Source organism: Gopherus flavomarginatus, chromosome 6 (genome assembly GCF_025201925.1).
Source record: "Gopherus flavomarginatus isolate rGopFla2 chromosome 6, rGopFla2.mat.asm, whole genome shotgun sequence".
Lineage (NCBI taxonomy): Eukaryota > Metazoa > Chordata > Testudines > Testudinidae > Gopherus > Gopherus flavomarginatus.
In genome coordinates this window covers 30361533-30385759 of record NC_066622.1, presented here as the reverse complement: position 1 = coordinate 30385759, position 24227 = coordinate 30361533, and the positions used below count along the sequence as shown (strand labels likewise).

The 24227-nt window shown below is 54.8% G+C and overlaps 1 protein-coding gene across 2 annotated transcripts; it reads left to right on the top strand.

Annotated features, from left to right (window-relative positions):
- The first annotated feature begins 2826 nt into the window (after positions 1 to 2826).
- On the top strand, positions 2827 to 23125 carry RELA (RELA proto-oncogene, NF-kB subunit). 2 transcript variants are annotated; one of them, XM_050960420.1, is made up of 11 exons: positions 2827 to 3445; positions 16175 to 16219; positions 17355 to 17506; positions 18130 to 18278; positions 18909 to 19000; positions 19633 to 19770; positions 20114 to 20218; positions 20677 to 20889; positions 21039 to 21119; positions 21542 to 21613; positions 21817 to 23125. In XM_050960420.1, exons 1-11 carry the CDS (start codon positions 3439 to 3441, stop codon positions 22422 to 22424), a joined length of 1662 nt encoding a protein of 553 aa, XP_050816377.1. In that variant the 5' UTR covers positions 2827 to 3438; the 3' UTR covers positions 22425 to 23125. The 2 variants fall into 2 exon arrangements, with proteins under 2 accessions (XP_050816377.1, XP_050816376.1); XM_050960419.1 differs by having other exon boundaries at positions 21539 to 21613.
- The last annotated feature ends 1102 nt before the right edge of the window (positions 23126 to 24227 follow it).

Below are 24227 nucleotides of genomic sequence, written 5' to 3'. Positions count from 1 at the left end.
GACTAGCATCCTCTCTGTTGTACAGGTAGGAAGCTAGGGGCCCTTACAGCAAAGCTGGGAATAGAGCCTATCTGTCTAAGGTGGTGTGGCAGCATCTACCTCCATAGCACTTACGGTGGTACCACTTGCCTTGCCTCAGTTTCCCCAGGGGTCTTAATCCCCTTTTTGGGAGGCTTTCCAGGTCTGTCTTTTAATCACCCTTTTATCAGGAGTTCAGCCTCAGAGAGGCTGTTGACAGGCAGTCTTTTATCTCAGCATGCCCAGGACCAAGGCCCCATTATGCAAGGTACTGTACAAACGCAAAACCTACCTCACGATCTATAAATCAATAAATGACAGATGGATACAGCCAGACAGGAACAATGAGACAGTCCTGGTCTGCATGCTGGGCAGTGGGTTCACAACACCAACAGCCTAAACATCATGTTTTTTGTAGGCATTGTGACATAGCAGGGATTTTCCCTTGTTATGTTGTATGTGAGCCTATGTAACTCTTACTGTTTTGCATGAATGCTGTTTGTGCCTCAGTTTCCCTGTGTATTGCACCAATGTCTAGGTGGCAGGAATAAGGGTGTGTGACTTTTGTGGGGGTTGCTCCAGCTGCCTGCACCAATGCTATGGCCGCCCCTTTGTAACTTGAGACCCAGAAGGGGGATGTGACCAGGTGACTCTTGGCCGGGGAAGTGAGACAAAGGCCAGAGGAGGAACAACAGGCAGGGCAGGGGCCAGGCAGCTGGAAGTGAGTCAGTCTTGGCTGGCTTAGGGAGCAGAGGGAGGACCAGAGCCCTGGCTCTGGGCTCCCCTCCCCCTAAGATGAACTTGGCCGAAAGTCACTGATTTCTGTGCTAACAAGTTCTGTCCTATGCTGTGTTCCTGTCGACTAATAAACCTTCTGTTTCACCGGCTGGCCGAGAGTCACATCTGACTGCGGAGTTGGGGTGCAGGGCCCTCTGGCTTCCCCAGGAACCCTGTCCAGGTGGACTCGCTGGAGGAAGCACACTGGGAGGAAGGGGATACTGAATGCTCCGAGGTCAGGCCCAGGAAGGTTGAAACTGTGTAAGCTTCTTGCCCTGGTGACAGTGTGCTCAGAGAGAGGAGGCTCCCCCAGAGTCCTGGCTGGCTTCATACGGAGTAGTTCCAGAGCATTGCCCCGGTGACTCCGGGACATGACAGGCATCCCAACAAAGGATAGTTTGAAGGAGGATAATGAGATGGCTCCGTGGGTATTTACAGCGAGCTCCTCACAAACATAAGTGATAGCATGGGAGAAAGGATGAAGGGGCTTGTTGACAAATGTAACAAGTAGGCAGCAGATGCTGCCAGTACAGGCTGATTAGGGATGGGAATTAGCTTCTTTATACTAAATGAGATCATAAGTGCTGGAACTAGGGGTGCTGCTGCATCCCCTGGCTTGAAGTGGCTTCCATTATGTTACAGGGTTTACAATTTGGTTCAATGGCTCTCAGCAACTCTAATATACAAATTGTTCCAGCACCCCATGAGAGATTATAGGTCAAGTGGAAATTGGCCATAGAAGGTCTTGAAAGGGAAGAGAAGGAGCTTATGACTGATCTAGGAGAGAAGGGAAGACCAATGAAGGGAAGCACAGAGAGGGGTGATACAGTCAAAGTAATGGCCTAGTAGAATGATCTTTGCACCAGCAAAGGAACTTACAGCAAGGAGTGATCTCCCTGAGAAACTTCTAGGGGAAGAGATAAGGTGATGTGGCTGTGTCCTCCTTAAGGGAGGTTTGTGTGAGTGAGTTTATTTGCTAATGGTGTCCTAGAGAGAGAGAACAGAACAGTATCTCTGCCAAGAAACAGCCTTGAGGGTTCACTTCTGAGGTCCGAAGCCCCAAGAGGTGACTGTAGGGCCATCAGACATTGACTCAGCCATTTACTGCTGTGGGCATTTGGCCTAAAAACCTATTGTGGAGGCCACAGCAGCTGTGAGAAGACTCTTAGCCTTCCTGGTTCCTGTATGGCACTGTAATGTCCGTGTGCAGCCCACTATATAATCTTGTAACACCCCACAGTGGTCCCTATCCCTGTAGAATGCAGTAGTGCCCCACCCTAGTCCCACTAACATCTCATGAACTGAGCCCCATAATGACCCACTGTAGTTCCTAAATAACCCCCGAGCACTCATTGGCCAGGTCCTTATATTAGCCCATTAATTCCCAGACCGTATATGGCCCTGTAATACTTCTCCCTCTACCCTATCTGGTTTGTAACACCCTGCCCTGGTGCCCACATGGATCCATTCTGCCCAATGTGTGGATCCTATATAACAGGGGTTCTCAATCTTTTTCTTTCTGACCCCTGCCCCCCCCCAAAAAAAAAAACCCTCCATGGCCCAGCTGTGCCACCACAACTGGTTTTCTGCGTATGGGCAGTTGGCTGGGGCCCCACACCACAGCGAGCCCTGCAAAGCTAAGTTGTTTAGGCTTCAACTTTAGCCTCAGGTGGCAGAGCTCAGGGCCCCGGCCTTCAGCCCTGCACAGCGGGGCTTTGGCTTTCTGCCCTGGGCTCCAGTGAGCCTAACGCTGGCCCTGCCCCCCGGGGGACCCCAGACTCCTGGCTGAGAACTGCTGCTATATAACGGCCCATCCTCCTGCCCCCCTCCCCACGCCTAGAGTGCTGCACCCTAGGGCCTCTATAGCCGGATAGCGTCCCACGTGGCCCTGTGGCGCCTGACCCTGGTCCCCGCCTCTCCCGCTCTGGTTTGGAATTCGCCCCTGCTCCAGCCTTCGCTTCCGCGCCTGCGTTGAATCCCCGCTCATTTGCATGGTGGGCGGGGCTTTCCCAGCAGCGGGGCTGGTCACGTGCCGCGGGCATTTCCGCGTGCGGCGGAGTTTGCGAACGGATACAGCGGCGGCCCCTGGACCCGATCCCGCCGGAGGCGCCCGCCTGGACCACGCCCCCGGCCCCGCCCCTGCCTCGGACCCCCGATCGGGGCTGGAGCCTCCCTTCCGCCTCGGAGCCCTTCCAGCGGCTGGACCCGCCCTAGCTGGGCTCCCTCTCGGCCAGATTCCCGGGGGCACTCACCTGCCCCCCTCCGGATTGGGGCTGGGACCCGCCGTCGGGGTCGGGACCCCCGCCGGAGTCAGGATTCTCCCCATTGGGGACCCCACCCCACAGGGGCCGCCATCCCCTTGGCGCCTACGTCCCCCCCTCTCGGGGTGGGACCAGCTGTTGTACTGAGACACCCCCGTCCCCGCACACGCTCTTATTGTGGACTGGAGACCATCCCCTGAGCCCCCACGCAGGGGCCAGCCCTAGTCTGCCGAGCCCTTTTCCCCCCCCCAGCCTAGTATCCCCTGGATTCTTCTGGTTCCCAAACTGGGAGCCCCCGTCCTTGACTCCCTCCAGCCAGGGAGCCCCTACCCCCGTACCTCCTTGATTCCCAGCCTGGGACCTAGCCTGACTTCTGGCAGAAATGGACGGTAAGTGCATACCCCCAATCCAGCAATATGGACTTTTCCCCAAATCCAGAACCCCCATTTATCTCTGGGGTGTCTCTGCTCCCCTCACTCCCGTCTCTAGAGGGGTGTGTTTTAAATGGGAGTCACTGGGACAGGTGGGTGTGTGGAAGCAGCTGAGTTCATAGGGATGTGGGAGGGGGAAGCCCCCATTATTGGAGTTCTGGTTATGAATATGGGGTGCTTGGAGAGCAGCTGGGATTCCCCAGGAGCATGGGTTTCCCCCGCTTTTTCCCATCCCCCACCACCCATTATTTCCCCAGCTGCTGCATTTCTGGATCCCTGCCTTGTTTTGACAAAAGTTTTGTTGTGGTGATGTCTGGTGAGACCTGCTTCCGGTGCCTTGGTTGGCAGCGATTTCCCTGTTTGCTTTGGGGGTCAGGCAGGCACAGTGGATTTGGAGGATGAAATGGGGGGGGTGGGGGAGAGATGGGATTTGTGTCTCTTAAAAAAAGCCAACCCATTGGGAAAAACACAGGTAGTAGAATCCTTTGACATGTGGGAAGGGCCGGGAGGGAGTTGACTGTACACTGTACAGCAGGGAAACGGCAACTCTGATGTGATGTATTGGGCCTGTAACCCATCATATATTGACACTTAGTTCTTATATAGTGTGGCACTTTCCATATTATCCCCTAACCCAGAGCACTTCTGTCCCGCCAGCCAGGGCAGAAATACAGCGAGAGAGTAAATGAAACCCTGCAAACCGGAAGTGTTCTGTTGTGATGTGTCTGAGACTTGAGGAACTCAATCTGTTTAGCCTAACAAAGAGAAGGGCTGATTTGATCGGTCTGTGAGCACTGTATGGGAAACAGAAGTTTAATAGTGGGCTGTTCAGTTAGCAGACAAAGGTCTCACAACTTGGAAGCCGAAGCTAGACAAATTCAGACTAGAAATAAAGTGTTTCTGGTTTAACAGCGAGGGGAATTAATAGAGTGGGACGACTTCCCAAGGCTATGGTGGATTCTCCATCACGGGCAACTTTTAAACTACATTGGATCTTTTTTTCTAAGAGATCTGCTCTAGTTCAGTCGGGAATTAATTCAGGGCTGGCCTATGACCTGTTATACCTGAGTTCAGACTAGATGATCACAGTGGTCATTTCTGGCATTAGAATCAGCAAATCTTTGTATTGCAGTGAGGGGCGGCTCTGTGTATTTTGCCGCCCCAAGCATGGCAGGCAGGCTGCCTTTAGCGGCGCGCCTGCGGGAGGTCCCCCAGTCCCACAGATTCAGCATACCCACCGCTGAATTGCTGCCAAATCCGCGGGACTGGCAGACTTCCCACAGGCAAGCCGCCAAAGGCAGCCTGACTGCCGCCCTCGCTGGGACCGGCAGGGCGCCCTCTGCGGCTTGCCACCCCAGGCATGCGCTTGGAGTGCTGGTGCCTGGAGCGGCCCATGATTGCAGTAGCATGTAGGAGCCCCAGTCATGGCCCAGGACCCCTTGTGCTGGGTGCTCTACAGACCCAGAACAGAAAGATGGTCCCTGCCCCAACAAGCTGACAATTCCTACTGAATTAACCCTGTGAGTGGCTCAGGTGCTGGGTGTATCCCCCAGATGTGTAGCTCACTAAAACTGTACCACCTACAGACTCCAGTCAAGATTCTCTTCTGCCTAGGTACTTTTCATGTAGACGTACCCGGTGTTGCTTTCCTTAGAAATTCCGGGGTGGCAGAGTGGGGAGGTTTGGGCAGCAGGGCCTGTAGGCTCTGGAGAAGGGTTTGCGGCTGAGCCAGCCACCCATTTTGGCTGAATGGCTCAACATGAAACAGCTGATTGTGTGGCTGTTTTGGGACAGTCATCATTAGGTTTCAAAGTTAACATGGCAATTGTGTGGAGGGAGGGCTAGAGCATGTTGGTGACAGTCTGTTTTTAAAGGGCTGTTTTTTCACAACCCAGGGAGCTAGAAAGGATGGATATATCTGTATAACAAACTCCAGTTTCCACAGCCCCATTGATTCAGGCTATCCCCACCCCAGTCCCCTGCTCCTCTCTGGCCCTCATAAGCTCAGAAGTGGGGAACTACAACAAGCCCTAGAGATCACCAGTCCTCATGTCAGGGCTTCCACTGAGGGGTTGGGAAGGAATTGCTCCCCACCCCACACAGCCGCCTTAGAGAGGTGGGGTACTGGGCTGATGGAGCCCACTGGTTTGATCTGGTACGGCTAAGCCTAACACTTCCAAGTGCCTTAAATAGCCAGACCCTGCTACCAAAACCAGGAGCCCAAATACCACTGGGGTAGTGTGCCTCAGCGGCAACTGGGACAAAACCTTAGAGTTAAAACAAATAACACCACCTTTTCCTGCTGCTAATAGTTATTAGGTGTATTGTGTATTGTGGTAGCACCTAGACTCTTTTCTCCCCTCCCCACCGCCCCAGCTGAGGTCAGGGGATGGTGCCGCCTAGAATTCTGGCTGAGACATAGCACCCCCAGTTGTGCTGGGCACAGCCCAGACACATGGCAAGGGATGGGCCTTGCACAAAGAGCTTCCAAAGCTTGTCTAAGGTAAAAGGTTTTGCCAGATATGTTGGCAGAACCCACAACGTGGCCAGCGCAGCGGAGACGACCCTGCCTAGCGTAGACAGGGTGTTGAAAGACACAGGGTGAGAGGGGAAACCGAGGCATGGAGAGGGACAGGGACTTGCCTAAAGTTGGTGGCAGGCCTGGGAATAGAACCCAGGTGTCCTGAGTCCCAGTCCAGTGCCCTAGCCACTCGCCCTGGTGCAGGGCAGGGATTGTCTTTCAGTGTGTGTCTGTGCAGCACCAGACATGGAGGGGGACTGTGTGGCTCCTGGCCTCACAAGGTGTTCCCAGTCTTGGCCAGGGCCTTTAGACACCTCTGTAATACGAGTAATAATAATGGAACAGGTTATTCTGATCCTGTTCTCTGTTACACACACACTCCTAGGCTCTGATTCAGCAGGGTGCTTGTGCGTAATTCTACCCAGCATGTGTATTTCATATGTGCTGGTAGCACCAGGAGACCCAGTCCCACAGCAGAACTCCATTGCACTAGGCGCTGTACAAAGAGATCATACTCCCTGCCCCATTGAGCTGGCTGGGAGTGACTGCAATGACTTACTTTGGACTCAGGCTAATTGCCAGGCTGGATCAGGCCTGAAGTCCTTCTAGCCCCATTGCTGACCATGGCTGTGAAACCAGCTGCTTCAGAGGCAGGCACAAGATGCCTCCCGTGGGAGCAGCTGGTGGGGAATAATCTGGCCCCCTTCAGTAGTCTCCTCCCAACCTTGACCGGACAGAGAGCAGCTTCATCACTCAGGCAGGAGGTTTGATGTCCCATCCAAAGGTCTGTCTGACTTTCCAGCCTCTGCCCTTCCAACTCCATGTAGTCTTGCTCTCCAGAGAAATGGTCAGTCCCTTATGGATTCCTGCTCGGCCCCCAGCCTCAGTCGCAGCACGTGGCAATGGGTTCTGCAGGTGAAGGGCGCAGTGCGTGGAAATCCTTTCCTCTGATCAGTTCTGAATTTGTTGCCTTCTGATCTCAGCCAGGACTCAATTCAGGGCATGCCTATGGCCTGTGTGAGACAGTAGGTCAGCCTGTCTCAGGGGGCCCTTCCCGCCTAAGAATCTATGACTGTCCTAGTGCTGCCAGAAGGCAAGGGATGCTCCCAATCTCTCCCCTTCCCATCCTCAGCTCAGATCCAAAGTGAGCAGTCCCCACTGCTCTCGGCCTACTAGGAGCCCCCTGTAATTTTGGGCCCTGAAAGAGGTGGTGTGCCCAATGCTGTGTGTGCCTGCACCATTGGTTTATATGCTGGCATTGGAAGACCCTTCTTCCCGCTCTTCGGGAGTCGTGGAATGTGTTTGCTTCTTGACTACTGCTTTTAATCAATTCGTCCCATCAGACACCTCAACCCTTGGGCTAATGCCCTTATTCAATATTATTTGTATTATGGTTGTAACTCGAGGTTCCAACTGAGATCACGGTCCCCCCATGTGCACAGCTGAGAGGGGGGTGAGAGGGGCCATCCCATTGTGCCAGGCACAGACACACAGTGAGATGGTCCCTGCCCTGGAGGAGCTCACAGTTTGAATAGACGAAGGGTGGATGGGGAGACAGAGGCACCAACAGGGAAAAGACTCACCCAAGGTCATGCAGCAGCTCAGTCGCAGATCTGGGAATAGAACTCAGGAGTCCTGACTCTCAGGCCAGTGCCTCTATCCACTAGACAGCGCTGCCTCTTCATTCTTGTCAGTCATGTGTCACAGTAGAGTTCAAGGCCAGAAGGGACATTGTTGTGATCATCCAGTCTGACCTCCCTCATAACCCGGGCCAGAGAACCATTCCTGCCTCCAGCCCAGATCTGGTGGTTGAGCTAGACCATTGGTTTTAGAGTGACGTGTGAGCTGGATCGAAAGACCCCAAGTAATAGACACTCCACCCAGTCCTGGAGTCAGCTGTTCTAATGGTTAATCCCCCTTCCTGTTAAACATTTGCAACTTATTTCTGGTCTGAATTTGTCAAGCTTCAGCTCCAGGCCATTGGGTCTTGTTCTGCCTTTGGTCTGCTGATTTAATAAGTCCTCTGCTCTCTGAAATCTCCTCCACATAGAGATGCTTAAAGCCCAGGATCGAATCAGTTTTTATACTTTGCTTGGAGAAGCTAAACAGATGGTGCTTCCAACTCCTTTGCTGTGGGGCAGCTTTGTAGACCCAGCCTGATCTATCTCTGTAGTTTCATAGTGAGTGGAAAACATTCAATAATTTTATTTAAAAAAAAAAATCAGTTTTTTAAATTTAAATTTTTGTTTAAATTATGTTTTATTTTTCAAAATAAACCTGGTTAAATGAAATCTGAGTTTAATACAAAATATGTAAAAACTATTCATTTATTATAATCTTTTAAAACGTTTAAATAAAGAGATGCTGAATCCACGAGATTCTATTAAAAAAACCTTTTGAGTTCGAGGCTGCTGCCTTTCTGTGTAAAGAAAGAATCAGGGGTAAACATCTCACTTTTGAGTTCAGGCTTTAGAAATATGGCACAATACGTCAGCCTAAGTCATTTAGGAGCCTGTCTCATTTTAAAGAGACTTAGGCGAAACGAGGAATTTAAATCCCAGTCTCTTTCACTTAGCGCACGTCCAGACTAACCCGCGGCATCGGCGGGTTAAAATCGATTGCTCGGGGATCGATATATCGCGTCTAGTCTGGACGCGATGTATCGATCCCCGAGCGCGCTTACATCGATTCCGGAACTCCATCAACCCGAACGGAGTTCCGGAATCGACACGGAGAGCCGCGGACATCGATGCCGCGCCGTCCAGACGGGTGAGTACCTCGATTTTAGAAATTCGACTTCAGCTACGTTATTCCCGTAGCTGAAGTTGCGTATCTAAAATCGATTTTAATTCCTAGTCTGGACGTGGCCTCAGGCATGTTTGAAAAAGTTCCCCAGCTGACCTGAAACAATCAGTTTAATTCACTGACTACAGTTAACCCCTCTGTTTCTTTAATTTAGTTGTAAGTGTGAAACATGTTTTGATAAGAGGGTTTATGGATCCAAAACATTTTAAGGTTTTGTTTAATAAAAAATGCATTTTAGATGCTGTTGTGTATTTAATTAAATTCCAGTTACCATCCTAATGCGGCTGGACACAAATAATGGGCTATATATCTTTTTCTAACATGCTGAAGAGGTTCAGTTAATAAGAATCTGAAAATATTAAGCTATATAATTGCTAAAATAAGTGTATATTGTTATAGTGTATTCTCTTAGGCAGCAAAAAGAAGTACCAAATCTGGTGTAGAGGCTCTGTTTAGTTTTAACTCAACTTGTTTTAATGAGAGGGCACCTTTCTTTAGAAAATTACTGAAGTACAAATGGAAAAGTTTATGAAATGGATGATTGAAATTAAGGCTTTCCACTTTATAATTTAACTCACCTTGATTTTAAATCAGTCCACTCTGGTTTCCTAGAGTTTAAGGACACAAGAGACCATCAGATCATCCAGTCTGACCCTCTGTATAACACGGGTTCATTATCACCCAGTTCCGCTCATATTGAGCCCAATGCGTTTGAGTCCTCAGGAGACTAAATTGTTGTGAGCCCCAGGCAGAGAACAGGGAAGACCGAGGAGCCCCCAGTGCCCAAGGGCCCTGTGCTGGCAGGGAATTGCTGAGGTGAGCCATGCCCAGCTGATTCCAGGAGGCGACCTGTGCCCCATGCTGCATGGGGAGGTGAAAACCCCCAAGGTGCCTGGCAATCTGGCCTGGGGGAAAATCCTTCACGACCCCCAGTCTGGTGATGTGCTGAACCCTGAGCATGTGGGCAAGGTCCACGAGCTAGGCAGCTAGAGAGGGGATATGATACCACCTCAGAGCATTGGCCCATCCCATCCAGTTTCCCAGCTGGGCTGATCTCTAGTGATTCAGCAGAAGTCAGAAAAAAATCCCCAACCCAGACATAAGAACAGCCATACGGGGGGTATGGCTACACTTTGCAGCTGTACAGCACTGCCGTGGCAGCGCTTTGAAGTGTGTGTGTGGTCGCAGCGCCAGCGCTGAGAGAGCTCTCCCAGCGCTGCAGGTACTCCACCTCCCCGTGGGGATTAGCTCCCAGCGCTGGGAGCCGCGCTCACACTGGCGCTTTGCAGCGCTGTAACTTGCTGCGCTCGGGGGGGGGGCGGGGGAGAGCGGGTTTCACACCCCTGAGTGAGAAAGTTGCAGCACTGTAAAGCACCAGTGTAGCCAGGGCCTCCATCAGACCAATGGTCCATCTAGCCCAGTATCCTGTCTTCCAACAGTGGCCAATGCCAGGTGCTTCCAAGGAAATTAACAGAACAGGAAATCATCAAGTGATCCATCCCTTATTGCCCATTCCCAGCTTCTGGCAAACAGAGGCTAGGGACACCATCCCAGCCCATCCTGGCTAATAGCCATTGATGGACCTTATCCTCCATGAACTTATCTAGTTCTTTTTTGAACCCTGTTATTGACTGTGCATTGTGTGAAGAAATACTTCTTTTTGTTTGTTTTAAACCTGCTGCCTATTCATTTCATTTGGTGACCCCTAGTTCTTGTGTTAAGAAAAGTAAACAACACTTCCTTATTTACTTTCTCCACACCAATCTAGAATATCCCTCCTTAGTTGCCTCTGTTCCAAGCTGAAAAATCTCAGTCTTAACTAACTAAACACATCTAGTTAGCTGTGCACTAGGAGGGAAAATCGCTTCCTGACCCCAGAAAGTGACTAGCTAAAGCCATGAAGCACGAGATTTGATTACAGTCACCTCAATGCAGACAAACTCTGTCTTTTTGCAGTCATGGAAACGAAATCAGTTTAGAAGCCGCTGAGGCACAGGGAGGGACGACTTACCCAATCACCCAGTAGCCATGCTCTAGCCACACTGCCAGGTCCATATGTAATATTCATCCCCCTCTGTGATGATCCACAGACGATGGGAATCTTGCAGCCCCCAGCTACCCAGCCTAGCTCCATAGCTCAAACTGTAATGACGCTGCCCTAGTCTAAACTAGACAGGATTTGTCAGTATTGCTCTACCAGTACAGTCAAGCCGGCAAACCTTCCTAGGGGAGACTCTGCTTATACCGGCAACACACTCCTGATGCCAGTTCCCTGAGCAAAACATGCCACTGACAGGAGGACTTTTTTATCATGATTATTCTCAGTGTGCTGAGTCCATTTGCTGCTATAACCATGTTTGCACTGGAGCTTTTGCTAGTATAAAATGTTGATAACAAATCTCACCTGTTAAGTGACATGGCTTTACCAGCAAACGTTTCGAGTGTCAATCTGGCCTCAGCCTTCTAGCTTGGGAAGTCCCCTGGTCAGTCCCTGGGCTCAGCCAGGATTATGGCTGTCCTGCATGTGTGTATTTTACATACACCCTCCCCTGTAGGCACCTCTCGGGTGTATGCACAGGGAACAGAAAGTACCTATCTGGGGACAGAAATTGGATAACACGAGGGCTCTTCAGTTTGGCAGTCAGAAGTGTAATGTGATCCAGCAGCTGGAAATAGAAGCTTGTGGAATGCAGATCAGAAATAAGGCAGCATCTTTTTACCAGTGAGGGGAATTCACCATTGGACCAACCGTGGGCCTTGGTGGATTCTCCATCACTGGCAATGTTTAAATCAAGATTGGATGGTTTTCTAGAAGATGTGCTCTGTCCCGGATGAATTAATTCCGGGCTGGCCTATGGCATATGTTATATATAGGGCCCTACCAAATTCATGTTTCATTTTGGTCAATTTCACGGTCACAGGATTTAAAAAATCATTAATTTAATGATTTCAGCTATTTACAGCTGAAATTTCAGAGGGTTGTAATTGTAGGGATCCTGACCCAAAAAGGAGTTGTGGGGGGGAGGGGGTTGCAAGGTTATTGTCGGGGGGATTGTGACACTGCTACCGTTCTGCGCAGGTGCTGGCGGCGCTGCCTTCAGAACTGGGCAGCTGGAGAGCAGTGGCTGCTGGCCAGGAGGCCAGCTCTGAAGGCAGAGCCGCCACCAGCAGCAGCGCAGAAGTAAGGATGCCAGGTATAGTACTGCCACTCCTGCACAGCTGCCTGCAGCGCTGGGCCCTCCATCAGCAGCCGCCGCTCTCTGGCCGCCCAGCTCGGAAGGCAGCAGTGCAGAAGGAAGGATAGCATGGTATGGTGTTGCCACCCTCGTTTTTATGCGGCTGCTGGCGGGGTGCCGCCTTCAGAACTAGGCACTTGGCCAACAGCTGCTGCTCTCCGGCTGCCCAGCTGTAATGTGCGCAGAGGTAAGGGTGGCAATTCCACAATCCTCCTACCATAACCTTGTGAACCCCCCTTCCCCCCCGCAACTCCCTTTTGGGTCAGGACCCCTAATTTGAGAAACGCTGGTCTCCCCTGTGAAATCTGTACAGTATAGGGTAAAAGCACACGAGACTGGATTTCACGGGGGGAGACCAGAATTCATGGTCTGGGATGCGTTTTTCATGGCTGTGAATTTGGTAGGCTCTAGCTATACATGACATCAGACCAGATGATCGTAGTGGGCCCGTCTTGCCTTGCAGAAGATGGACGCTCTCTCCATCTCCCCTGTACATGTGTGCGTGCTTGTCACCCACTTTGCAGACAAGCAGGACACAAAGCCGGTTCCCGCCAGCATCCCAACGTTGATGGCTTTTGCAGAGAGATGTGAGGTGGGGGGTACTGGCCCCAGGGGTCAGTGGGGAGGCATAGCTGGGTTGTCTCTGGAAGGAGGTGGGAATAAAACCTTGCTGCCTCCCAGACTCCAGAGCTGCAGCTAGAACCCAGGAGACTGACACAGCACCAAATGTTCCCTGAAACTTGAATGGACCTGTATGTGGAGACAGCTCAGTGCATAAAGCACAGGACTCCTGGGTTCTTTTTGCTGCCTTGGGCAGGTCCCTCCCCCTCTCTCTACTTCAGTTTCCCCTCCCACCCTTTCTCTGTGTGGGTTATTAGATCTCCAGAGGAGGGACTGTCTCTCACTGTGTGTCTGTGCAGCCCTGATCTCAGCAGGGTCTGTGCTGTGCCTGGCATGATGGGGCCCTGAGCTCGGCTGGGGTGTGTGCACCGCCCACCATGACAGGGCCCAGCACTGCTGTAATGGCTGTAATTCATAGAGTTGAGAAGTCCCCATCTACTTCTGTTCTGTCCCCCTCACTTTAGCACCCAGGGCAGGATTGTCCCCTAGGGCTCCAGTTCCCTGTCCTCCGTGTGCTGGGCTCCTGCCACTCCCCTGGCTGGGGGACTGTCGGCCCAGCCTCCGGCCACAAGATTCCTGCACAAAACAGATGACATCAGGGGAAAAGAATTGTGTTCCCTCTGCCCCTCCCCCTCATTCCAGCAGCTGCAGTATGCTGGGAGGGGGCATAGATCCTAGGGGACCAGGGCTCCCCATCCCCAGAGCTGGCAGGTCTGGGATCAGTGGGTACGTTTGGGGCCCCCCACCCCTCATTATTTCCACTTCAAAAACTTAGTGCTGAAACAGGCAGAAAACTGCCTTCAGGTTCCCCTCACTTCTGACCCACAGCCGCCTGCTAGCCTAGCCCTGGGCACTCCGTCCCCTAGCTCTGCTGGAGCCCCTCACTCCTGCCCTGCAGCCCCCTGCTAGCCCAGCCCTGGGCACTCCTTCCCCCAGCTCTGCTGGAGCCCCTCACTCCTGCCCTGCAGCCCCTGCTAGCCCAGCCCTGGGCACTCCTTCCCCCAGCTCTGCTGGAGCCCCTCACTCCTGCCCCGTTATGCCTCCCCTCCCCCACCACCTGTGGGTTTTGGGTTGACATGAAATACAGTTTCTGTTGTTCTTCCACTTCCTAAATTGCTGCCTCCCTTGGTCCCTGCACAGGCCCCATAAATCATCTCCCACTAACAGTGTCGCTGGGACAATGGTACCTGGTTAATCAGTGAGCTGGGCCCCTTGGGAACCAGGGTGCAGCTCCCAGCTCTGCAAACAGAAACTAAGGGCACTAACTGCTGGTCTGAGCCGAGCTGGGAGCCCTGAGCTGGGCAGAATTGGGCTGCAGTCCTGGAGGCTTCAGTGGGTGCTGGGGGACACTCTTCCCTCACAGTCAGTGCTGGCCCCAGTGACCTGCCTGGTGCTAGGGGGCACAGTGCTGCAGATGCGACCAAGACTGGGATGTCTTCGCCCAGCAGAGGAGTGGGGAACTGAAGGGCAGCGTTGGCTGCTTGTATATATCAGGGCAGCGCCAGTCTAGTCTCACTTCTGGTTCTCAGCAGCTCAGCCGTCCCAGAAATTCCCTGTTGGAGCCTTTGCTCCATGGAGGTGCTCTATGGAGACTGGGGGCTCAGGGCTCTGCCTGAGAGGTGATCGGGGCACCCAAAACCATGGCTCCTCTCCCAGAGCCAGGAATGAGACCCAGGAGTCCTAACTCCCGGTCCACTGCTCTAACCAATACTCACTATTCCCCTCCTAGAGCTGGGACTAGAACCCAGGGGTCCTAGTACTCAATGCTGACCTGCCTGCATCTCTGCTGGGTCAGCACTCCAGACTTACACTGGCATAACTACATTGTTCAGGGATGTAGGAAATCTACCCCCCGGAGCAATGCAGTTACACCGACCTCACTCCCAGGGCAGACAGCGCTGAGCCAACAGGAGAGTTTCTCCCACCAATCGCTCCTGCCTCTTGGGGATGTTGAGTACCTACGCTGGGAGACTCTGCAGTGCTGGAAGCATGGACGAGTCCCACGTGACAATGCCCCACTCCCTCCCCACTGGGAAGGATTTGGGTGTGTTGCTGAGCAGGGTCCTTCACAAATCAGGCCCTGATCACCCCATGCCTGAAATCCACACAGATCACCTGACTGGGGCAACGTGCACCAGGGAGAAGGCAGAGGATTGTCTTCCCAAGGGAAGCAGCCAGAAGCCAGGTGCCTGGGGGTGTTCAGTGGGAAAACCCTGTGCTGTATAATTTATAAACAACCCCCCGTGACCCGCCACAGAAGTGGCTGCATCTCAGTGCCAGGCCAGGGATCCCTTGGGTGTGTTTTTGAAAGATGTGTGCTTGGGAGGGGAAGCTCTCTCTAACAAGGTTTGTCTGGTGCTTGCTGTTACCCAGAGTTGGAGGCCTCTCTGTTCCTGTAGGAATGACATGTCTAGTATGCGGACCATTCTATAACTGCCATAGAAACCATGCATCGTTTCATCCTCTAACAAAATGCAGCCACTTCTAGGGTGGAGCATGGCAGTGTACAACAGCCACACAACAACACTGCACATGGGTGTCTGGGGCGAGTAAGAACAGCTGGAACTGCTGGAGCATCTAGCGAGAGCAATGGAATTGCCTGAGCTGGACGTTCCCCAGGACTGTGGGGTTGAGAGGTCAGGATCAGCAGTGTCCCCTAGTGCTGCACTGGGGCATCTGTGCCAGGCCTGACTGCGATGGGAGAGAGACTGTTCCCTTCAGCACTCAGTATTTCTCTTGGAGGTGTACCAGCTGCATCCTTATCTGGCAGTGCCTGCAGTCTGGGTGCCCTGTGACAACTGGGAGTGGTGCCAGGCTAGCACAGGCACCATGTCAGTTATGGGAAAGAGCAGCAGGGTGTGGGAGATGGGACTTTCCTGTCTCTGGGACAGGATCTGAGATCAGGAGCTGTTAACTCCCTGTCGCAAGCCCCCTGCGCTGCCTGCCCAATTCCCCAAATCCTCATGCTGCCTGGACATCAAGGGGTGAAATAGCCCTGTGTGCAGGTGCACGTCACTTGGCATGCGAACCCCTGTGTCCAGGCCACTTCCCACCCTAGCAGATTCCGTTCTTCCTCCCTGAATAGCCCCCTTCTGTTTTAACCCCATTCACCATTATCTTTTATTTCTAATTCCAAATGACTATGCAGCTGCTAGCCAGCCCTGTGCCTACTCCAGAGGCAGTTGCATTTCACCCCCACTCTTTCCTCTGGGGCAGCATGAGCCCCCTCGCTGGTGGGCAAGTCGGGATTCTGGGCAGCAAGGGGGCAAGATGGAGGGCTGGCCTAATAGAAGAATGTGATAGGCATGGGGAGTGACAGTGGAGAGGTGTAATGCCAGGTATGGACACTAGGTGGAGCTGATTGATTACAAGAAATCTGTTTTCCCAGTTGTGACCATACATGGGCCCTGTCTGCCTGCTTTATCTCTGGAACTCCCTGCTGCAGGTGGTTGCTAAAACCCTGGCTCTATCATGCCAGTAACCACTCCCATTCTTGCCTTTCAGACCTGCTGCCACTTGTCCTCCTCCATCAGGACTGGAGCCTCCAGGGTGAGTCATGATTCAACTTGCATATTTAAACTGAATGTAATTAACAAAATTATGATTGTTAATAATGTATTTCACTAGCAGCTGCTCGCCAAGGCTGTTGGAGCTTTTGAAGCACTAGTCCCTTGAATAACCATCTCAAGCACTAGAGATTATCCTCGTAGAACCCAGGAGTCCTGGCTGCCAGCACTTCCTGCTCTAACCCGCTTGATCCCACGCTCATCCCAGAGCCAGGAACAGAATGTAGGAGGCCGCTGCACTGCAGGGGGTGGGGCAGGGGCTCAGTAGGGAGCACCCTCTCCTCAGAGTAGGTGCTACCCTAGTTCCGCAGCATGTCTCTAGAGTGCGCCATGGTGCTAGAAATGCCATGAATTGCGTGAGACACAAGTGTGACACTACATCTCAGCACCAGGTGAGGGATCTGTGTATAAACAGCCCCCTTACCCCTCCCCAGAGGCAGCTGCATCTCAGCACTCCGGGATCCTGGTGCCAGGGGTTCCCCGGCCTGGCGGGATGGGAGTTGGTATGATTCATCGTGGACTCAGGATTAGTCACATTGTGAGGTGGATTCCTGCAGCGGAACCTGTAGTCAGTGGTTGTGCCCTGTGTGACAAGGCTCAAGACTGGCTCTGGCTGGAGATCTCCTGGGGACTCCATCTCCTCCCTGCAGGGCTGCTGGCCTAATGCCAGCAAAGTGTGACGTGAGGGGCTGTACATTCCACTGTTACATTAAAGCTCCAGTCAGAGGAAATCCCCAAGAGGGAGTAGCTGCCTCAGACTTGACAGGGCTGTGCTGGGATGTGGGGGCTGTTTATACAGGGATCCCTTGCCCCATGCTGAGCTGCAGCCACCTTTTGGGTGGGAGGGCATAAGTGCTGTTCAAAAGGACTCCTGGGTTCTATCCAGTTCTGGAAGAAGAGTGTGATCTAGTGGATAGTGCAGGAGGGGCTGGGAGTCAGGACTCCTGGGTTTTATTTCCTAGTTCGGCCACTGACCTAATCCATGTGCCTCAGTTTCCCTCCATGAGATTTATGTCTCTCACACTAAAGCCATTGCTGATTGCAGAGGTGTGGGCATGGGTGGGTGATGCCGAGGGTTGGTCTGTCCGTCGCTCACGTCTGTCTCTCTGTGCTCTCAGACCCCACCCCCAGCAGCACCCCTTACGTGGAGATCATCGAACAGCCGAAGCAGCGTGGCATGCGCTTCCGCTACAAGTGTGAGGGGCGCTCGGCTGGCAGCATCCCTGGGGAGCGCAGCACCGATACCACCAAGACCCACCCCACCATCAAGGTCAGCCCCTGCCCCACCCCAGTGCATCTCTCCCCAATACAGCCCTTCCCGCACTCACTGACAAGGTCTTTGCACCTCCAGTGCCCCCTCCCCTGGCCCCTGTGCGCTCCCAATCCCTCTCCTCTGGGTGGGTGGTCTGGACCCCCTATGAAATCCTGCGGAATTGAGCACTGCCTAGTGGATAGAGCAGAGAGCTGGGAGCCAGGACTCCAGCATTCAATCCCTAGCTCTGGGAAGGGAGTGGAATCTCATGGGACAGAATAGGCAGGGTGAGGGTGAGCTGGGAGCTAGGTTCTCTTTCTGGGTCTCTTGATTTGCTGCATGACCCCAGGGTACGCTGCTCCCCCACTCTGTGACTCAGGTCCTCCCCTCCCCCCCGTGAGAATGGAGGAGGGGCTCTGAGTATTAACACTCCAGTGCTCCCACATGGAGTGGGACCCTAACAATGCCTGATGCTAAAGGGGTCGGACCCCTGCAGCTGCTGCCCCCTGGAGGCTCATGGATTGCAGTGAGTTTGGAAGGTCTCGGCCTGATTTCAGTAGGGAATGGGGGGAGGGGCTCCTTTCTAGCCCTGCTGAGGATCCTTGGAGCCCCTAACCTCTGCCCCCATCTCCTACCCCCAGATCAATAATTACACAGGCCCCGGGAAGGTTCGTATCTCTCTGGTGACCAAGGACGCCCCCCACCGACCCCACCCCCACGAGCTGGTGGGCAAAGACTGCAAGGACGGCTACTATGAGGCTGAGCTATCACCTGAGCGCAACATCCACAGGTGAGCCCGGACGCCTGGGTTCAATCCCCACCTTTGTTAGGGACGTGGGGTCAGCTGCAGTAGAGATGGGAGGCTGGAGTCAGGACTCCCGGGTGCTGTCCCTGGAATTGGGGGAAGGGTGAGTGTTGAGTGGGTTAAAGCCTTGGGGTGGGCGGAGGCATCAGGACTCCTGGGTTCTATTTCAGGGCTAGTCTATACTGGGGGAGGGATCGACCTAAGATACGCAACTTCAGCTACAAGAATAGTGTAACTGAAGTTGACGTATCTGAGGTCGACTTACTTTGCGTCCTCATGGTGTGGGGTCAACTGCCGCCGCTCCCCTGTCGACTCTGCTTCTGGTGTGGAGTACAGGAGTCGACGGCAGAGTGATCGGGGATCAATTTATTGCATCTACACTACAAGCCCTGATAGATTGATCAGTACCTGATCAGTAGACGTACCCTCGGCTTTGCTGCCGATTTGCTTTGTGGGAAACTGTGGCACCGCGAGGGGAGGGGACTCACCCAGGATCTCGCAGCAAGTCGGGCAGAGCTGGGGATGGAACCCAGGGATCCAGCCCCCCCACCCTCCCCAGGGCTTGGCTGGCACCATGCAGGGAGGGGCTGCGGTTAACCCCTGCTTGCATCTCAGCTTCCAGAACCTGGGCATCCAATGTGTGAAGAAACGGGAGCTGGATGAGGCTGTGGCACAGCGCATCCGCACCAACAACAACCCCTTCAATGGTGAGTGAGGGACTGCTGGGAGGGTGGGGCAGAACCAACCACAGCCCCTTCGACGCGGGGAGGACTGCCTGGGAGTGAGGCAGAACCAACCACGGCCCCTTCGATGCGGGGAGGACTGCCTGGGAGCGGGGCAGAACCAACCACAGCCCCTTCGATGTGGGGAGGACTGCCTGGGAGTGGGGCAGAACCAACCACGGCCCCTTCGATGCAGGGAGGACTGCCTGGGGGTGGTACAGAACCAACCACAGCCCCTATGATGAGGGGGAGGACTGCCGGAGGGTGGGGCAGAACCAACCACAGCCCCTTCAATGGGGGGAGGACTGCCGGGAGGTGGGGCAGAACCAACCACAGCCCCTTCGATGGGGGGAGGACCAACCACAGCCCCTTTGATGGGGAGAGGACTGCCGGGGGGTGGGGCAGAACCAACCATAGCCCTTTCGATGTGAGGGGGGACAGACAGGAGCCCTTCGATGGGGAGGGGTCAGAGCCAGTAACAGCCCCTTCAGTTAATGTGGAAGGGGAAGAAATTGCCCAGGCAGGGTTGGAGTCAAGGGTACCAGGGGAGGGAAGGTGGGGACGGGGATCTCAGCCACCCTGTGTGTCTCATTCCTCCCCGACTCTCACCCCCGCAGTGCCTTTGGACAACCAGAAGGGGGACTATGACCTGAACGCTGTGCGGCTCTGCTTCCAGGTGTGGGTGCAGGACCCTGTGGGCACTGGGCATCTCGTCCCGCTGCCTCTCGTAGTGTCACAGCCGATCTACGACAACCGTGAGCCCTGGAGGGAGGGGGCCGGGCCAGCTGGGAAGGACAGAGGGATTGGAAGTGGGGGCCTGGCCCAGCTGTAGGGGTGGTGGGGGGTCACAAGCACAGCAGTGGGGAGAGGGTACCTGGAGGAGGGTCCTGGGGCCAAAGATTGGAGGAGATGGTGGGGGTCCTTGGAGCAGCAGTGAGGGATGGTACAGGAGAACAGAGGGGCTGAGGGTTGCTGTGGGAAGGGGATTCCTAGCACATGGATATGGGGGGTCCAAGTGAGAGCTCCAGGAGAATAGACCCACCTGTACCCCCATGTTGGTTTGTCTTGGGGTCCCTGACTCCCCCTTTCCCTCCCCAGGAGCCCCCAACACGGCTGAGCTGAAGATCTGCCGGGTCAATCGCAATTCAGGGAGCTGCCTGGGGGGGGACGAGATCTTCCTGCTCTGTGACAAGGTGCAGAAGGGTGAGTGCTTGGGGGGAGCCCTGAGGCTATAGGGGGCTCCCTGGGATTGTGGGTGCAGGCCTGGGGCTCCTAGCATGTGCGTGTGGGGAGGGTGAATGGGCGTGCTGGGCGTCCCCAAAGGGGGTGAGTACAGGGGTCCTCTTCTTCCATCAGGACATAGTTGGCTTTTTGCCCAAAAGCTGGATCTCCAGCCTGGCTCCCCCCCACAGGGATGGTGACTCCAACGCCCACCCCATACACTCCCACCCCCGAATCAGCTGGTTCCATTGCTCTCTGATGAGGAAGCCAGAGGTTAAGAGTGGGGCAGCCTGGGGTCAGGACTCCTGGGGTCTATCCACAGCTCTGAGAGGGCAGTAAGGTCTAGTGGTTGGAGGGCTGGGAGCCCAGACTCCCGGGTTCTATCTCCAGCTCACCCATTGGTGCCTGCAGCTCCCTCACCCCCCCTTTGCCTCCCCCAGAGGACATTGAGGTCCGGTTCTTCAAGGACTCGTGGGAGGCCAAGGGCTCCTTCTCGCAGGCAGACGTGCACCGGCAGGTTGCCATTGTGTTCAAAACCCCCCCATACCAGGACCAGGCACTCCGGGAGCCGGTGACGGTGCAGATGCAGCTCCGGCGCCCATCTGACAAGGAGGTCAGCGAGGCCATGGAGTTCCGCTACCTGCCAGATGAAGGTACCGGGGGGCCTTTCCTTTAGGGGGCAGCAGCTCCACTCTGACCCAAGGGCAGGGGGACTGGCTGGCTCCAGGGGTGGGGAATGGGACCCCATCCCAGGGCAAGGGGGAATCAACCCCCAAGGCTAAAGGGCTGTGCTCTCCGCTAGGTGACTTCCACCGCATCGAGGAGAAGCGCAAGCGAACGAGGGACACCTTCAAGAACTTTGTGCAGAAAGCGCCTTTCTCGGGTGAGGCTGGGGATGGGCGATGGTTCTTAACAGGGGCAGGGGGGGCAGAGTATCTGGGGGGCTGGGGAGGAGATTGAGGGGGGTCTCTGCTGAAGGGGGGTTGGGGGGCTGGGAAGGAGGGGCTCTTTGGAGGAGGGCAGCTCAGGAGGGTGGGTGGCTCTTGAGGGGCAGAGGGGTGTGAGCCTTATAGGTGGGCTTCAGGCATCTAAGCCAAGGGGGGTTGGGAGAGAAGAGACTGAACCTGGTTGTCCCTAGTATGGGGCTGAGGGGGGTGGGGGGGATGACATGTCTATGGTCTTGGGAGGTGGAGCCCATTAGCCTCCTGTGTGAAGGGGCATCTGAGGGTGGCCTAGCTGCGGTGGGGGGGGGTCCTCTGCTGTGCCATCCCCCACTGTCACTGACCCTGTCTCTCCTCCCAGCAGTGGTAGTTCCAGAGTCCCGCTCCCCACGTCGGATCGCTGTCCCTGTCCGCACAGCCGTGCCCAAACCCAGTGGTAAGGGGGCTCCAGCCACATTGCGCCAGGGTGGGGAATGGGCCTTTCCCCTCTAGGGGGCACCAGCGCCAATCCAGCCGCAGTGTGGGGGGAACTGCACAATCTCCCATAATGCTTCTCTGTACCATGCTGCCCTGGAGGGGAGGCACTGGGGTCCCTGCCCATGGGGTTCACCTCCCAGCACTAACCTCTCCCTTCTGTAGGTCTCACCGGAATGCCGGGCACCATGGGGCAGCTGCCACCCCTCCAGAAGCCACAGGCCACAGCCCAGCACCCTTCCTTACCCTTCACTGGGCCCAGCCGAGCTCCTCCTCCTCCTGCTCCCCAGTTGGGCTTGAGTACAGTCAACCTGGAGGAGTTCTCCAACCTGGGCATCTCAAGCCGGGCCCAGCCCCCACCCCCTGCTCCCGAGGCCGAGCCCAACTTTGACCCCTTCTTCCACCTGCCGTTTGAGGGTGGAGGTGACCCAACCGCCATGGAGCTGGGGGCCTTGCTGGAGGACACCACCTACACCAGCCTGGAGTCCATCAACACTACTGAATTCCGGCAGCTGCTGAGCCAGGGGTCATCCACCGAGGGTGCTGACGGGCACAGCATGCTCCTGACCTATCCCGAGTCCATCACTCGCCTGATGAGCAGCCAGCGTGGTGTGGTGACAGGGGAGGAGCCACAGGGCAACGGTGGGGGCGGGGGGGGCAGCAGTGCCAACTGCTTCATCAACGGGGTCCTGAGCAACCTCCCGGAAGAGAGCCTTACCTCCATGGGGGATCTGGACTTCAGTGCCCTGCTCAGCCAGTTCAGCTCCTCCTAGTGGAGACATTGAGAAAGACGGACTGACGGTGACACCGCCCACCCGGCTCTGCGCAAGGGACTCAGGGGTGGGTAACTGCTCATCCGCCGAGCGCCCCCCAGGGGGATCGGACTCTGCCCTGGACTCAGTCAGCCCAGGTCCCCCATCTGGCCTGCCTGGGCCTTGTATTACTGGCTTCATTTGGCTATAGATCTCACTGTCCGCCCACTCTATGCCTCCCCAGAGCCCTGCTCTGTATTCCCCCATTCCATCCCCTGCACCACAGGGTGTTTCCCACCTGTCAGGCCGAGGGGGCAGTGCCAGGGGTTAGTTCTTCCCCCATTGTAGAGAGGTAGGGGGAGGAGCAAAGAAGAGCCCCACCCTCTTTTCACAGGGGGAAAGAGCAGACAATGGACTGATTTATTGTCAGGACGGGTAGGGGACAGGCTTGACCCATTATTCACAGGAGGGAGGAAGAGGGGAGTGAAGCTGCCCTGAGCTTCTGGGTTCCTTCTGCTCTGTCCTCCCTTACCTGAAAACTGTTGGCTAGAGTGCGGGAGCTCTGCCCTAGCTTCTGCAGCAGCTCTGATTAGCTGCCTATCCCCATTCCCAGCCTCCTGGGGAGGGGCAGCCAATCAGAAAGGGTTTCCTCAAGGCCAGGCTGGGGTTCTGGCATCCAGACCAGACTGGCTCTGTGTTGTGGATGTATTTCTGGGGGGGGGGGAGGATTCTTCCCACCCTTTAGGAGGTGCCTTAGAAGCAGCATTAACTCCCCACATCCCTTTGCAGCTTTGGAGTGTGAACAGGACCCCTCCCACCCAACAGAGGGCCTGTGGTGAGCTGTGGGAGACCCAGCACCCTGTGGGGGGGGGGGGGAGACTCCTCCCCCTATTGTACATTGTCTTTGGGAGCTCTACAAGCTGTGCAAGGGGGATGAGGGTTGTTGCTGCACCGTTTCGGGGCATTCTCCGATTCTGGTATTATACTGTGCCTTGCCATGCGGTAGGAAGGGGTGGCACTGCCCTTCCCTGCCTAGTGTCCCCAGATCTCCCCATCCCTGCTCCATGGCTCAGAGGACTCAGATGGGCCTGCAGAGGGGGTGGGGACGGTGCTCAGATCAGCCTGGAGTAGGTGCCCTGTTGCACAAAGCACTCTCCCAGGTCTGTAAAACGAAGCTGGCCCTGCTAGGTGTCCTAAGAGAAGCTATGAACCTATGGGAGGCTCTGGGCCACTTCTCCAGCTGACCCCCAGCCTGCAGCGGGAAGGCCCAGAGAGCACCTGGACCCATCATGGCCTCCTGGCCCCTCTCTGCATTCGCCATTGCAGGGTTTGTATAGCATTCCTGACCCTATATTTTGGCTTCCACTGTCGTTTGTCTTACTATTGGCTAAATGTAGAGGGACAGTTTTAACCGTGAGTGATGCGTATTATTAATGTATTTGCTATCTCTGGGGCACAGGGACTGCTTCCGTGCCCAGTTTTTCCGCTGACTTACGTTCCTAATAAACCTGAGTCAAAGCACAGTCCCCGGCTTCTTATTGGCAAATAGGGATGGTGCCACCTACTGGATCCCCTCTGAGACCAGTCCATGGTGGGCCTTGACCTCCTCGGTCATGCAGTCCCATGGTATTGCAGGCAAACCCGCCAGCAGCCCCTGCCAGCATTCAGCTGTTTCCCATTCCCTCAGCATTGCTTCCACAGCTGCAACAAAATAGAATCCAGCTGGTACTACTGTAATTCCAGCACCCCCGAAGAGGCTGCCTGGGAGTGTCATGGGTGTATGAGTGTAGCCAGTTGACGCAGTGGGGAGAGTGGACCAGGTCA

Coding starts and splice junctions, on each gene's coding strand:
- RELA (XM_050960419.1), top strand. Junction 19,001..19,632: donor CAACAACAACCCCTTCAATG/GTGAGTGAGGGA, acceptor TCACCCCCGCAG/TGCCTTTGGACAACCAGAAG. Junction 21,614..21,816: donor AGCCGTGCCCAAACCCAGTG/GTAAGGGGGCTC, acceptor TCCCTTCTGTAG/GTCTCACCGGAATGCCGGGC.